Source organism: Pelodiscus sinensis, chromosome 7 (assembly GCF_049634645.1).
Source record: "Pelodiscus sinensis isolate JC-2024 chromosome 7, ASM4963464v1, whole genome shotgun sequence".
Taxonomy (NCBI): Eukaryota; Metazoa; Chordata; order Testudines; family Trionychidae; genus Pelodiscus; species Pelodiscus sinensis.
In genome coordinates, this window is record NC_134717.1 from 39239839 (window position 1) to 39253786 (window position 13948).

Consider the following 13948-nt stretch of genomic DNA (forward strand, 5'->3'; position numbering starts at 1 on the left):
AATTTCTTCAGCTAATATCTTGCTGATTCATGTTCAGAAAAGGTGTCTAGATGAAATATACAGATGGGGAGAAAATTGTGGTCCCACTGAAGTTAATGGCAGATTGCCCGCAACTTTGATGGGACCTGGATTTCAATCACAGGGTAGATAAAGAGTAATACCATGCCTGACTACATGCATAATCTACAGAATAATAGTATAATGCACAATAGGAAGTGGTTATCAATTCTCCATTTTCTTTTTATCTGCTTTGGAAACTTTTTTGAGACTCCTGTTAATTGTAAGGATTAGAATCTGGATTCGTTGCTTGTAAAGTTCAAGTCTCAAGCCACAGTAAAGCTATATTTTCATCACTGGGTGGCATACCGAGTTTATTCCAGTTTATTGCTTCATCCTATTTGTCCTGTGTATTTTAATTTATGAGTTTGTCATGTTTGCTCTTTTCCTTGCCAACTGTAATGTCTCTGTCTGTTTTGTTTTCTCTTATCTACAGATATTCTGACTAAATTGCCTATGGAAGCTTTCTGCATTGCAGCATAGAGCAGGCAAGCTGGATATGAATATTTACAAATTCTTTAGGACCATTAAGTTTTTTCTAGGCCAGTGTGAAGAATTAGTCCTGGTGCATTAGCATGTACCTTGAAGGAGAAAATAAATAGGCACTGTGACCATGAACATTCAGCCTATATTTGAAAATGGCAAATAAGCAATCATTTGTAGAAAAGAAACAACCCCTTTTATTTTGGATGCTATGTTGTTGAATAAATTAGAAAAATATCACCAGACATAATCAGTCATTGCCAGTGCTATTGAAGCATTGAATGCTCTTTTCTTTTTAGCCTCTGGGTCATTCCATTGAATAATGGCTGATATCCTGCTCATTTGTCAAGTTTCTATCTCTACATCAATTTCAGGAAGGCCTTTTGATTGATCATTTGCAGTAAATAATTTAGCCATTGTGAATGAGTCAATAGTCAGAATTAACTCTTGATAAACTTGGGTGTCTATGTTTGAACTAGTGTTATCAGTGTTATGAAGTGTTAATTATTTTAATTCATGATGTATTTAAACTTGTGTTTAAAAAAAAAAGATTTCCTAGAATTCTGTTAACGTACAAGGATAAGCTACATTTGTAGAACTCATAAATTTCTACAGTTGAATTTATTTAGACTGCATATTCCTATTTATCTGGTGGTGTCTTTGTTAGTATTTCACTTCACATCCAAGATTTTCTATGGCATAGCCCTTTTCCTCCATGCCATTGTTTTTAGTGGTTAGTATTTATGCAAATAGTTCCAAAATGGGTGTCCAAGACTATCTTGGTATTTCTGGTTGCAGGACCACTATGTTTCTTCTGTGGCTGACTCACTGAAGAAGCTCTGTTTTGCAATGGGATGGAGTTCATAGCATGCTGGAACTTTAACTTCATCTCTTTCCTTCTAGAAGTGTTAGGGGGCTCTCTCGGGCTCTTCACCCAATGCCTGACGGTATTGTTGTAAGTAGATGGGCACTGTTAGATATCAGGTAGCAAACCCAAATAACAAAGCATGACATACTCTATTATATCCATTTGTTCACCATGAGAAAGCAGTTCCTAGTAGTATTGCTTTGGGGACCAGACGCTGCAGGGTTGCTGATATGTCAGCTTCCTCCTGTCCACCACAGGTTTGGGCATCACAGTCAATGTCTAAATATGGCTATTATATTATTTGTCTGGTTCTTCTTTTGCCTGTGTTACGTTTCATCACCTTCGGTGTTCAAATGAATTCACTTCTGACATTGTTTGGCCTCAGTCCCAGACAATGAGGAACTGTGCTATATATCTCGGCCAGCACAGCCTACATCTATCACAGATATGAAAAAGATCATTTCATAATCTCTTTTCCCCTCTGCATAAGAGGAAAAGAAGGAAGAGGAAGCCTCATATCTGTGTAGTTACTAAATGGGGAGTGTTTCTAATGCCATGTGCTCCGACTATGCCCATTTTCTTGGCACAGATCAATACTGGCACTGTTGTACCAAATACATTTTAAAATTGACCCTGTTCTGACTCTTGGCCCCATGTGGCCTTCAGCATCAGTAACAGCTTTTAAGAGAAGGAAGTCTAGGAGTGCTGTAAGGACAGCTGTAATGTTCATCTCCATTTCAGACTAGGGATGGGGAGAAAGAACAGCTGCCATTCCCTGTCTCTTCCCCTACCTCAACTGCTGCTTCATGAACTAGAAGTTTTCTGGCAAATGCAGCTAATGGTTTTGGCTAAAGCAATATTTAAGTAACTCTGATCTGATTGGCTTCCTAGAACCAATAGGGTTGGGCAATAATTTTTGCAGGGGGGGTACTTCATGAATATTGATGCATGGTCATGGGCTAGATCTGGGCCCACAAGAAGGGGCAGGGCCTTGGGCATAAAGGGTGGGACTGTGGACTACAGAGAGCGAGAGAGACTCTACTCTGTGTGTGAGACAGGCTTTGCGACACAGATTGAGTGTTTGTGGCACAGAGATGGGAAAGTGTGTGTGGCACAGACTGGGTGTGTGTGACAGTGACACAGAGTGTGTGTGCTGGCTGCTGCTGGCTAATTTCTGAGAGAAGCCACACTCTGTCTCTTTAAGACAGGGAAAGCTGTCCTGCTCTATGTGTGTGTGTGAGAGAGAGCACAATAGCACAGAAATATTATAAACAGTGCACTGCCTCTTAAGACAGGCACTCCTCTAAGTCACTTACCATCCAGGCTTCAGATTGGAGAAGCTCCACTGTGTGTGTCTCTCTCTGGGACCCTTGGTCTGCAGAGATGGGATATAGGGGCAGGGAGACACCCTGACTTCAGCACTCCCCTCTCCTTTCCACCTTCCCCCTGCTCTGCATAGCTAGCAGGAGAATCCTGGGAGCAGCTTGGCTGCAGGATACAGCCAGTGGGAGAAGGGCAGCTGAACACATGCTGTAGGCTGTGAGTATGTGTAACTGCCACCAGGTGGATTTGAACCTGGAACCTCTGGAGCTTAGTATTAGGAGCCTCTACCATCTGAGCTAAAAGACAGCTGGTTCCCAGCCCATACTGTAGAGGACTCTTGTTCTTAGCTGTTGCTGTGGTCTAAGTGCCACTGCATGGGACAGTGAACTACACTAGGTGTGTGGGCTACATATGCACCTCTGCTAATCAGCTGGACAGGCTGGAAACAAATGCTTGGCTGGATAGATCCACCCCAAGAGCCAGATTTTGCCACCCCTGCTATATCTTCTCTACAGAGACCCAAACTAAGATCCACATGCCCAGATGCTCATTCCCAAAAGGAGATGAACCTTTGTGAACCAGGAAATAGAAAATGAGAGTAGGAGCAACAAAGGGAAGACATATAGTCAGGGGAGCACTGCACACACAACTTATTCCTCCCAGTATAAGCTATCACCTGCTGTGATGACTTGCTTAAGACATTTGACATGTATCTATTATCCTCATGCTTCTTAGAGAACACATAACAGCTGCACTGTACACTTTGGTAATGAAATTAAACAGCAAAGGAAGATGTGCTACATGGTACAAAAAAGTCAGACAGTTTACATTACTCCTATAAAGCAAAGATGTTACTACACCATGTTCTAACTAAGAAAATGTAACTACAGGCAGTCCCCGACTTACGCAGATCCGACCTATGTCGGATCCGCAGTTACGAACGGGGCTGCCCCGGAGTACACGGACTGCGGGACCTCGCGGTCCCGCCGCCCGTGTACTCCGGGCGAGAAAAGCTGGTCCGCATCTCCCTGGTCTGCAGACCAGGAAGACGCGGAGCAAAGCCGCTGCCCGAGCTCTCCCCCCCCCCCCGTGGCTTTGCAAAGCCTCGGGAAAGCTGGCAGTGAGGCAGCCCAGGCATGCCTGGGCTGCTCTGCTGCCGGCTTCCCCGAGGCTTTGCAAAGCTGCGGGGGGGCTTGGGCAGCGGGGCAACCCAGGCGTGCCTGGGCTGCTCCGCTGCTGGCTTCCCTGAGGCTTTGCAAAGCCGCGGGGAAAGCCGGCAGCAGGACAGCCCAGACGCCCCGCGGCTGTCCCGCTGCCGGCGTCCTCAGAGGCTTTGCTCCCCATCTCCCTGGTCTGCTGGTCTCCAGCAGACCAGGGAGACTGGGAGTAAAGCCGCGGAGGACCCAGGCGGCGGGACCGCGGTGCGTCTTGGTCCGCCGCCCGCGTCTTCCTGGTCTGCTGGGGTGTGGGGGGGTGCAACCAATTCCCCCCCCCCCCCCCCAGCAGACTAGGCTTTTCTCTGGACGCCTGTGGCAGAGCAACTGGGGCGCTGCTGGTTGGTCCTGCAGCGCCGCTCTGGGCGCTACTGGACCAACCCAGCAGCACCCCATCTGCTCTGGTCCTGATTCAGCCGCTGCTGGTCAGTTTCAGCAGCGGCTGAATCAGGACGCCTGGGGCAGAGCAGATGGGGTGCTGCTGGGTTGGTCCAGTAGCGCCGAGGAGCTGCGCTACTGGAGCAACCCAGCAGCACCCCAGCTGCTCTGCCACAGGCGTCCTGATTTAGCCGCTGCTGAAACTGACCAGCACTGACTACAGGAAGCCCGAGGCAGAGTTGCTCTGCCTCGGGCTTCCTGGAATCAGCTGCTGATCAGTTTCAGCAGCAGCTGACTTGGGGACGCTTGGGTTTCTTAAGTTGATTCTGTATGTAAGTCAGAACTGGCGGTCAGTTTCAGCAGCGGCTGAATCTGGATGCCAGTTCCGACTTACATACAGATTCAACTTAAGAACAAACCTACAGTCCCTATCTTGTACGTAACCCGGGGACTGCCTGTAATATGGAAACAGTGGGCTCCTAAAATCTAGCCTATCCAGTCACAGAACGCTACTCACTGAAAAAACAGCCCAGGTCTCTTTAAAACAGCTGATATTGTTTTCTAAGTTAGTGCTGAATTCTAGAACGCAAAAAGTGTTTCTGCTGGTAGGATACTAAGACCACCAGAGAATACCTTCAGATATGCACTTTAAAACTAAGCAATAAAAGGGACTGGGATTAGAGACTCACATCTTACTGTTTAAGGCAGAGGTGAGCAATAAAAAAATGGCAGCCTACCGGGGTTAGTCCCTGGCAGGTCGCCGCTATGTTTATCTGTGCCTCTGCAGATATCAGATAATTGCAGATTTCATTGGGAGCGGATCATCGTTTGTGGCCAATGTGAGTGGTGGGAAGCAGCGTGAACTGGACACCATTTCTTCTCACTCAGATTGGCCATGAACAGCAATTCATGGTCAACAAGGGTATGTCTAGACTACATGGCTCTGTTGATGGAGCCATGTAAACTAGTTTACCCGGCATAGGCAAAGAAACGGAGATTTAAATAATCCCCGCTTCATTAAAATAAACATGGCCGCCGCGCTGTGCCGACGATCAGCTGATCCGGCACGGCACAGCACAGCAGTCTAGACGCAGATCTGTCATCTGGGAAGCCTTTGACGACCAATCCTGTAAACCTCGTTTCACGAGGCATAAGGGATCGGTCGGCAAAGGCTTTCCCAGCTGACAGATCTATGTCTAGACTGCCGCGCTGTGTCTGATCAGCTGATTGTCGGTACAGCGCGGCGGCCATGTTTATTTTGATGAAGCGGAGATTATTTAAATCCCCGCTTCTTTGCTTATGCCGGGTAAACTAGTTTACATGGCTCCGTCGACGGAGCCATGTAGTCTAGACATACCCCAAGAACTGTGCTTGTCTGATACCTGCTGGGGCACAGGTAAACATAGCAGTGAGGGCCCGCCAGGGCTTAACCCTGTAGTCCAGATCCAGCCATGGTCCAGAATTTGCCTACTTCTGGTTTAAGGTTATAACCCTTTTGAGGAGGAAGTCACATTCCAAGTATACTTTTAAAGCTGGAAAAGTTGTCATGAAATTTCAGTGGCACTACAAGAAGAAATACTGCAGCTTGTATACCTCCGTCACTTAAATAGTATCTTAAGTATTGATAATTCCACTGCCTGAGCTATGACTGGCATACACCCTCTTCCCCAAATGCCTGTAAACATAAAATTAGTTTTCAAAAAACATTACCTGCCCAGTAATTTCCATAGCTTGCTTGTCCTGTGAGGCAAGTCCTGTCAACATTTTAGCCTGAATAGCTCCAGATAAGGCTAAAAAGGGCAGGAAGCACATTATGACTAGACTTAGTTTCCAGCTGAAGATGAAAGCAATGATTATGGCCACTCCAATGTTCGTTAAGGAATTAACAATCATTCCTATCTGAGCTCCAGTAGCCTTAAAATAAAACAAAAAGTAGATTACTGAGTAGTATTTGCACAGTAATATCAGTTATCATATTTGCTTTGGAAGACAATCAGATACCGTCTCATCAAACTTAGAGCATTCTAGATATTAAAACAACATGGCATGGACTAATATATTTAAATTGACTGCATAGGCATTCACCCAATTTACCTGACTTGTTTCCCATTGAAGTCAAATGAGAATTTTTGTCAAAACAAAGACTGCAAGATTAAAACCTAAATGTTCTCCTGACCTACAGACCTTCCCAAGGACTGGTAAAGAAGAACAGTCCCCAAGAACATTAATAAATGTAAATATCATGTAATTATGAATAACTTTGTTGTAATTTAGATGACTCCCTTTGACTTCCATGAAAACTGCTTGTGTGCATCAATACACTGAATTTGACCCAAATATTTATGTATGTATTTATTTCTCTTTGACTAACAAAGAGGTGACCATACGAGACTCTATGAACCCATAGCTAGTAATACTGCAAAATTCCAGCAATGCTAAAATAATCAGACAGGATCCCATTGAGGAAGTACTTGGTAAAGAGTCAAAAAGAGATAACTTATAGTTGCTGCTTATCTCTGTTTTCCTATTTGGACTAAAGTTTAAAAATGCCTTTATTATAATCATTGTTGGTAACTTTATCTTTGCTTCACACAATTAAACTCTTGGCCTTTTATCTATGTATCAGGACTCAAAGTAAGAGTAATGCAAATTGTTTTAAGCCGATTAAATCAATACAGTCAAATAGACAAATAAATTAATAAACATTTCAATTAACTTTACTGAATGTCTTTAAATATAAAAATAAACTGCCTAATCAATTGTTTAATTCTTTGTTTTCTAGCATACGTTGTCTTAATAAATCTGAGTTTCAATATTGTATCTTCTATGTCCAAGTATAAAAATCGTGACACCACATTTGTCTTACCCAATATGGGGTATGTGTGTATATGAGATAATTATTTTCTTTTATTTTGGTTGGCTTTGTTGCAACAACAAAATTAGTCTTGCATGTATAACCATAAAAGAAAAAGAGAACAATTTTTCACTTGTGGTACCATTTTAGGAGTAAGATTTTTATATTTGTATTTTAGGTTTAATAATGTAGTAATGTAGGATTTATGTTAAGGTAGGAATAGACCTTTAGGCCCTTTAGTTAAATATACGTTTATTTGCTTTTAGGTTTAGTAAGTAAGAAATAGAATCTTGTATTGTGTCTAGAGGAATGTTGAAGACTCAAGCCTCAATGTGAACTGTTTTAATTACAAAATTTGAGTAAGTTTTTACAATGCCTTTTGCTTTTGCTCAATATAAAATACTGTTGTTTGTATTCTCCTTTAAAGGTCTCTGTAAAAGGCTGTTTGTGTAGATGTGGTGCGTATACCTCAGGAAGAGATAAGGTGTGAAGGCCATTGTTAAAGCCAGATGGTCAAGAGAGGAGGGGAGAATGAGAGGCAGAGATGAGACTTACAGACACCAAAAGAAAATCATCAGCGCACATCCAGCATCAAGGAAGGGGGGGTATGTCTACACTACCCTCCTAATTCGAACTAGGAGGGTAATGTAGGCATACCGCACTTGCAAATGAAGCCCGGGATTTGAATTTCCCGGGCTTCATTTGCATGAAGCTGGCCGGCGCCATTTTTAAATGCCGGCAGTTCGAACCTCGTGCCGCGTGGCTACACGCAGCGCGGAGTAGCTAGTTTGGATTAGGCTCATTCCATGAGGAGTACATGGAAGCCTAATCCGAACTAGCTACTCCGTGCCGCGTGTAGCCGCGCGGCACGGGGTTCGAACTGCCAGCATTTAAAAATGGCGCCGGCGGGCTAAAGGTGAAGGCTGGCACCAGTAAAGACAATTGATTAAAATCCAGGACAGGATGACTCTTTTGGAGATGTTTTGAAATGGTAACCAAAAAATAACAAAATGGTCATAGATTGACACAGCAAAATCCATAGACTTCAACAGAGAAAAGGATTATAAAAGCAGGGTGTTTTGCCATGGAACTTTGGGTTCGTCTTGCCACCAACTCCAGGAGCATCAGATCGCACCTGACAGAGCCCAGCTCCTCCTCTGTGATCAATCTGGCTTGTCACTAGATTGATCCAGACTCTGGAGTTTGGTAACTATGACATCGACTGGCAGGACTGTGTGTGTGTGTGTGAGTGAGTGACTGAAAAGCATATGCTAACTGTTGTATTCTCAATAAATGCGGCGTACTGCCTTTTCCCCTATAAAAGATCTTGTGTGCTTTCTTTAAGCATAACACCATATTATTATTTGGTATTATAGTTGAGTTATGATCAATATTAATTCAATTATTAATTAAAATGAAATAAAAAAACAGAAAAAGAGAAAGAACATGTGGCCATCACATAATGAAGGTGTTTTCAAAATTGGGTTCAGGACCACACAGGTCAGCTGCTGGTGGGTGGTAAGACATTTGTTTAATCTAAGTATCCATAGCCACAGAGACCTGCAGCTCCCAATGGCTGCGGTTCACTATTTCCAGCCACGGGAGGCTGTAGGAAATGGAGTGGTGTTTTCTATAATCAGGACAGATACCATAAAAGAACAGATATGTTACAGGTATCTTTAGCTAGTTGATTAGGTATGCTGAGATCCCATAAGTGGATTTCAATAGATCAGAAAAAAGAAAGATTTTTTCCTTATCTTGAACAAGTATATAAAGAGCAGAGTTTCCAAGGATTAGATAGGAGTGAATTGAGTTCCAGTAATTAGGGTTGCCAAGTCTAGCTGAAGCTATTCCAGGAGATTATTTTTTACAACATGAAGTAGTGTCATTTTCTTAAAATATCCTATTGAAAATCTCCTGGGTTGCTTTCACTAGTCACTGTGAGATGGACACCAATTCTGGGAAATTCCAGACCCATCATAGTAACTTGTCCACTTTCCAGACTGGTTTGGTAACCCTAGCCATCCTTTCTATGTTTTGAATTGTGTTGTGTTAATCATTGACTAATTATCATTGATTAATAAATTCCAATTGAGCCTCTTTACTTGAGCTCTTATTAATTACAGAGCTGAAAGAGTTGGGGAACGTTTTTGGCTTTGTTCATTTCATAGCTCTGTTTTGTGTGTGTGTGTGTGTGTGTGTGTGTGTGTGTGTGTGTGTGTGTGTGTAATGTAATAACTAGAATTGTCATTCAGCAAAGGCAAGAGAATTCTATCAAGCACACACAGAACCCAGCAGCACACACCTTTGGCCAGCAGGGGGTGCTAGAATATGGTGCTAATGAGCTGTGTTTCCCAAACAGTAGGAGCATTACTTTTGCAACATTAGTTGCAAATGTGCCAGCCTGAGACTGGTCCTGAAATGGCATGTTATGTAGTAGTAAAGTGTTTTTCTTAAATAGATTATTAACCTGAGTCACAACAGTAATAAACTCCACACCATGCTGAAAATTCTGTTTACTTGTTGATATTATTATTGATGGAAGTGGTTAAAAATGACTGAGATATGTTTCAGTAACATGCATTTAGTGATTAGAGCAAAATTCCACCTTTAGCAATGAAAAATTAAGGATTAAACACTGAATTTGTCTTTCAGTTATTATTGGTGACTTAAAACATTGACCTGGTTACACTAGTACAATGGATAGCAGAATCTAACTCTAGTTCTGCATTTAACACAGAATAACTGATCACTGTGCCAGTCCTATTGAAGATACTACACACATTGGAAATAGCTTAACTAGCTAGAGTGAGATTAGAGACCTTGAGGTTAAATATATATTTATATTAGTATGTACGTACAATATACTAGAAATGATACATCAAATACCATAATAATGCAATAATTGGCATGGAGCAAAATAATTCCTAATATTGTATATGGTTTCTTACCCCTTGAACTTGTGATGCATCTGTTGCAAGTCTTGTAGTCAAGGCACCAGGGCTGTTTCTGTGATCATCAAACCAACCAATCTCTTGCCCTAGCATAGCCTGAAAACCAATTTTCCTTAATCGTCTTGTAAGCAGCTCACCAGATTTTGCAAATGTGTATCCCTGGTATGCATAAGAACAAATACTCTTACTATAAAGACCCACGTAAATGCGTACATAGATAGACATGAACAGAAAAAGAAACTAGCAAAGCAGAAGTTTAATGAATCGCCATTACCTGCAGGAACTGTGTGAAAAATGATACAACTCCAACAAGGACAAAAAGCAGGCAGATGCCATTGATCTGTGATCTTTGTTCTTCTTCATCAGGCATGGAAAAGGTCTTTTGAAATAAAATGAACGTCATAACATCAGAGTGACAATGGTAGTATTAGTATGATCAAGGTGAGCAGAATTTGTTTGTCAGTGAAAATTTTCACTTCAGCCCTAAAGATGAGGGTCAGATGAAAACATGACGAGACAGATTATCAGTTGGTAAAAAACAGTGTGAATTCATTGATTTCAGTGGAACTTTGCCTTTTTACATCAGCTGACTTCATAAGTGAAGTTACAAGACTGTGGCAAAGATTAGATTAGTGGACTCTATTACTCTTTTCTTTTGCTAAAGCAAAAATAGAACAACTCCCTTAACCCCTATAAAATCCATGAATCTGGTGGCTCATTGGAAAGTGCAAAATTAAATACAACTTGCAAAACAGGACAATTTGCCCTTTGGTACACATGAACAGTTCTCATTGAAGCATGTCTATATCTTCCTTTAGCAGCATCGAAGGGAAAACATAGATCCCACATGTTGAACCAATGTGAAAGTAAGCCACTCTCCTGCCAGTGTACGTAGGGAAGAGAATTCATTGGAAAAAATGTCCAGAGCTCAACTTAGAATTGGTTTTCCTCCTAGATGCTGTTTTTTATCTCCTCTTTGTGTCTGATCTTTTTAACTGCTGCTATTAAACTGATTGCCAATGAAGTAACGGTCCAAATCTCACTTGTCATCTTTTAGCAGTTCCTATTCATAGCAGTTACTGTCATTTGGAATACCTACCAGTTAATTTTTTTACTGCAGCAGCTTGTGTTTGGACTTCTCTGATAAAATGACAATAGTTCTAATTTTTAACTGGATTTAATAAGTAAAATCTCTATACATCTGCAAATCCTACAAGAGAACAACATGTTTAACTCGTGGGAGTAGTTGAAAATAGGTTGCAGATTTGACCTTTAAGACTTACTTCTAAACTATCTTAAATTTTTGCAACTAAATGTAATAGAAAGGGATGTGGGAATTTTTTTCTTAGTTATACATGCAACAAATAAAATACCACAAACTATGTTTTGGTCTTAAAAGGTCACCCCCAATGTATTTATGATTCAGGAGTGATCTATAAAAACTATGGTTTGGAAGAACTTGAAATAGAGCTGGTTATTCTCCACTGGCAAAGCCCCTTCAAAGTAATTTTTAACTTTCAGTATCAACTCCCTGGCAACAAACTAAAGCCTGCAAAATCCAAAATACTAGTGCGAGTGGAAAAGAGATTAACGTGTGCTCCAAATGTCTCTGGTCTGCCTTGACCTTTCAACAGCAGAGCATATTATTTGGCCAGACTTAATTTCATTTATTTTTAAAAAATAACACCACATTTTTATATCATCTCTTCTTATTAATCTATCATAATAAAAGTATCATATACAAGGGTGCTGGTGTTCTTGTCCAATGCAACAAACAATACTCTCCATAGCTTATTTTATCTGAAATTTCTTAGGCTGTCAGCAATTTTGGGAAATATTTGTAATTTATGTAGCTGGGAAGATAAAACTTTGGATTTAGCACCTGTTTCTCAATAGGAGTTAGCCTGGTTTTATGCTTGAGCTGTGAGTTGAATGAGACACAAGAAGCTGATGGCAGCTACTTGATAAAGTAGGTCCTATGCTGAATCTAGATTAGAATACAGATCTAATTATTCCTGGTCCTCGGCTGTCTCTGTACCCTTGCACTACATGGATATATATCTAAACTTTATATAAATGTGCTGAAAAATGTTTTGTGAAAATGGGCATTTTGTACATAACCAGCACAAAGTGCAGCAAGTGTGAAGAATCATAGGAGTCATAGAATACTAGGACTGGAAGGGACCTTGAGAAGTCATCAAATTCAGTCCCCTGCCCGCATGGCAGGACCAGGCACCATCTAGATCAATGGCTTCCTGGCCTGCTGCCAGGCCGCGGTGGCTCTGGGGGGCCGGAGCTGGGGTACGCTGCTCCCACTGCGGCTGTTTGGAGAAGTGCGTCCTGTCCCACCACTCAGCCAGCCAGCATCAGGCAGGGGCAGGAGCAGGGTCTCTTCCCAGATGTGGAAGAGCACGTTGCTGCCCAGTGGGAGGGCTGCGCAGTTTGGCACGGCAGCCTTAGAGCAGCCATAACCCGGGCAGCAGCGCTTAGCTGGTGGCTGGGAAGCAGCGCAGAGCTAGGTGAGGGGAGTGGGGCAGTCCAGGGGAGTCTGAAGTTGGGGCTAGTGCTTTGCGGGTCAGGGGGTTTAAGAGGCAGGGGCTGGCACTGGGGGACTCTGGGGGTGAAGCTAATATTGAGGAGCTCAGGGGTAGGGAGCTGTATGGGGGGTGGGAGACTCTAAGAGGCAGGGGGCTGACACTGGGGAGTACTGGGGTGTCCAGAGTAGGGAGCTGGCACTGGGAGACTCTGGAGATGGGGCTAGTAGTGGGGGATTATGTGGTCAGTGCTGGCACCAGGAGCTCTGGGGATGGGGCTGATATTGGGGATTGGGGGCTGGCACTGTGGAGGGCTCGGGGGGGTTGGTGCAGTGGGGCTAAGGAAACAGGAGGCTGGCACTGGGGGGGTCTGGTGGTGGGGGCTCTAACGGGTAGGGAGCTGGCACTGAGGCATTTGGAATGGGGGGCTGCCACGGGGGGCTCTGAAAGTAGGGGGCTGGCACTGAGGGGGTTGGGTGCAGGGGACTCTGGGGTCAGTGGCTGGTGCTGGAAGGTAGTGGAGGGGTAAGGGGCACTGTGGGGTGGGGCTTTTGGTGGACCAATAACATTTTATTTGCATATTCATTATTTGTATGTTGAATATGCAAATATAATTTAACTGGTCCTCCAAAAGTTTGTGAATGGGTTTGCCAGTTCCTGGTATAAAAAATGTTGGGAACCACTGATCTAGATCCTCCCTGATAAATGTTTATTTTACCTGCTCTTTAATATCTCCAGTGATGGAGATTCCACAACCTCCCTAGATCATTCTCATATGCCATATGTTAATTATTAGATTTGCTCTTGCAATTACTTTCTTCATCTGAAATGGTAGAAGCAAAAATCCTATTGATGGAACAGAAATATTAATTTATAAATAGGACCCTACCAAATTCACAGCCTTGAAGAATGTGTCACGGAATATGAAATCTGGTTTCCCACTGTGAAATTAGGTTTTTGGTGTGTCTTTACCCTAACACTATACAGATTCCATAGGGGAAACCAGTGTTTCTCAAATTGGGGGTCCTGACGCAGAAGGAAGTTGCGGAGAGGTTGAAAGGTTCTTTTGGGGGAATTTAGGTGCTACCACCCTTATTCAGGGTTGCCTTCAAAGCTGGGCAGTCGAAGAGTGGTGGCTGTTGGCTGGGTGCCCACTTCTGAAGACCGTGGCAGTAGCATAGAAGTAAGGATGGCAATACCATACCGTACCATCTTTATTTCTCTGATGCTGCTGTGCAATACTGCCGTCAGACCTGGGTCACAGCCAATAGTCATTGCTCTCC

General features: G+C 43.0%; 1 protein-coding gene across 5 annotated transcripts in view; it reads right to left on the reverse strand.

The window, feature by feature from the left end:
- Window positions 1–13948, reverse strand: part of ABCB11 (ATP binding cassette subfamily B member 11) — a 72121-nt gene that overhangs the window by 7301 nt on the left and 50872 nt on the right. For 4 of the 5 annotated variants that reach the window (XM_075933556.1, XM_075933558.1, XM_014579869.3 and 1 more), the window contains 3 exons: window positions 10406–10510; window positions 10129–10290; window positions 6034–6237 (listed from right to left, as the gene is read on the reverse strand). In XM_075933556.1, coding sequence (XP_075789671.1) covers window positions 6034–6237; window positions 10129–10290; window positions 10406–10510 — 471 coding nt within the window. Of the gene's footprint in view, window positions 1–6033; window positions 6238–10128; window positions 10291–10405; window positions 10615–13948 lie in introns of those variants that run through there. The other variant, XM_075933559.1, reaches the window with a different exon arrangement.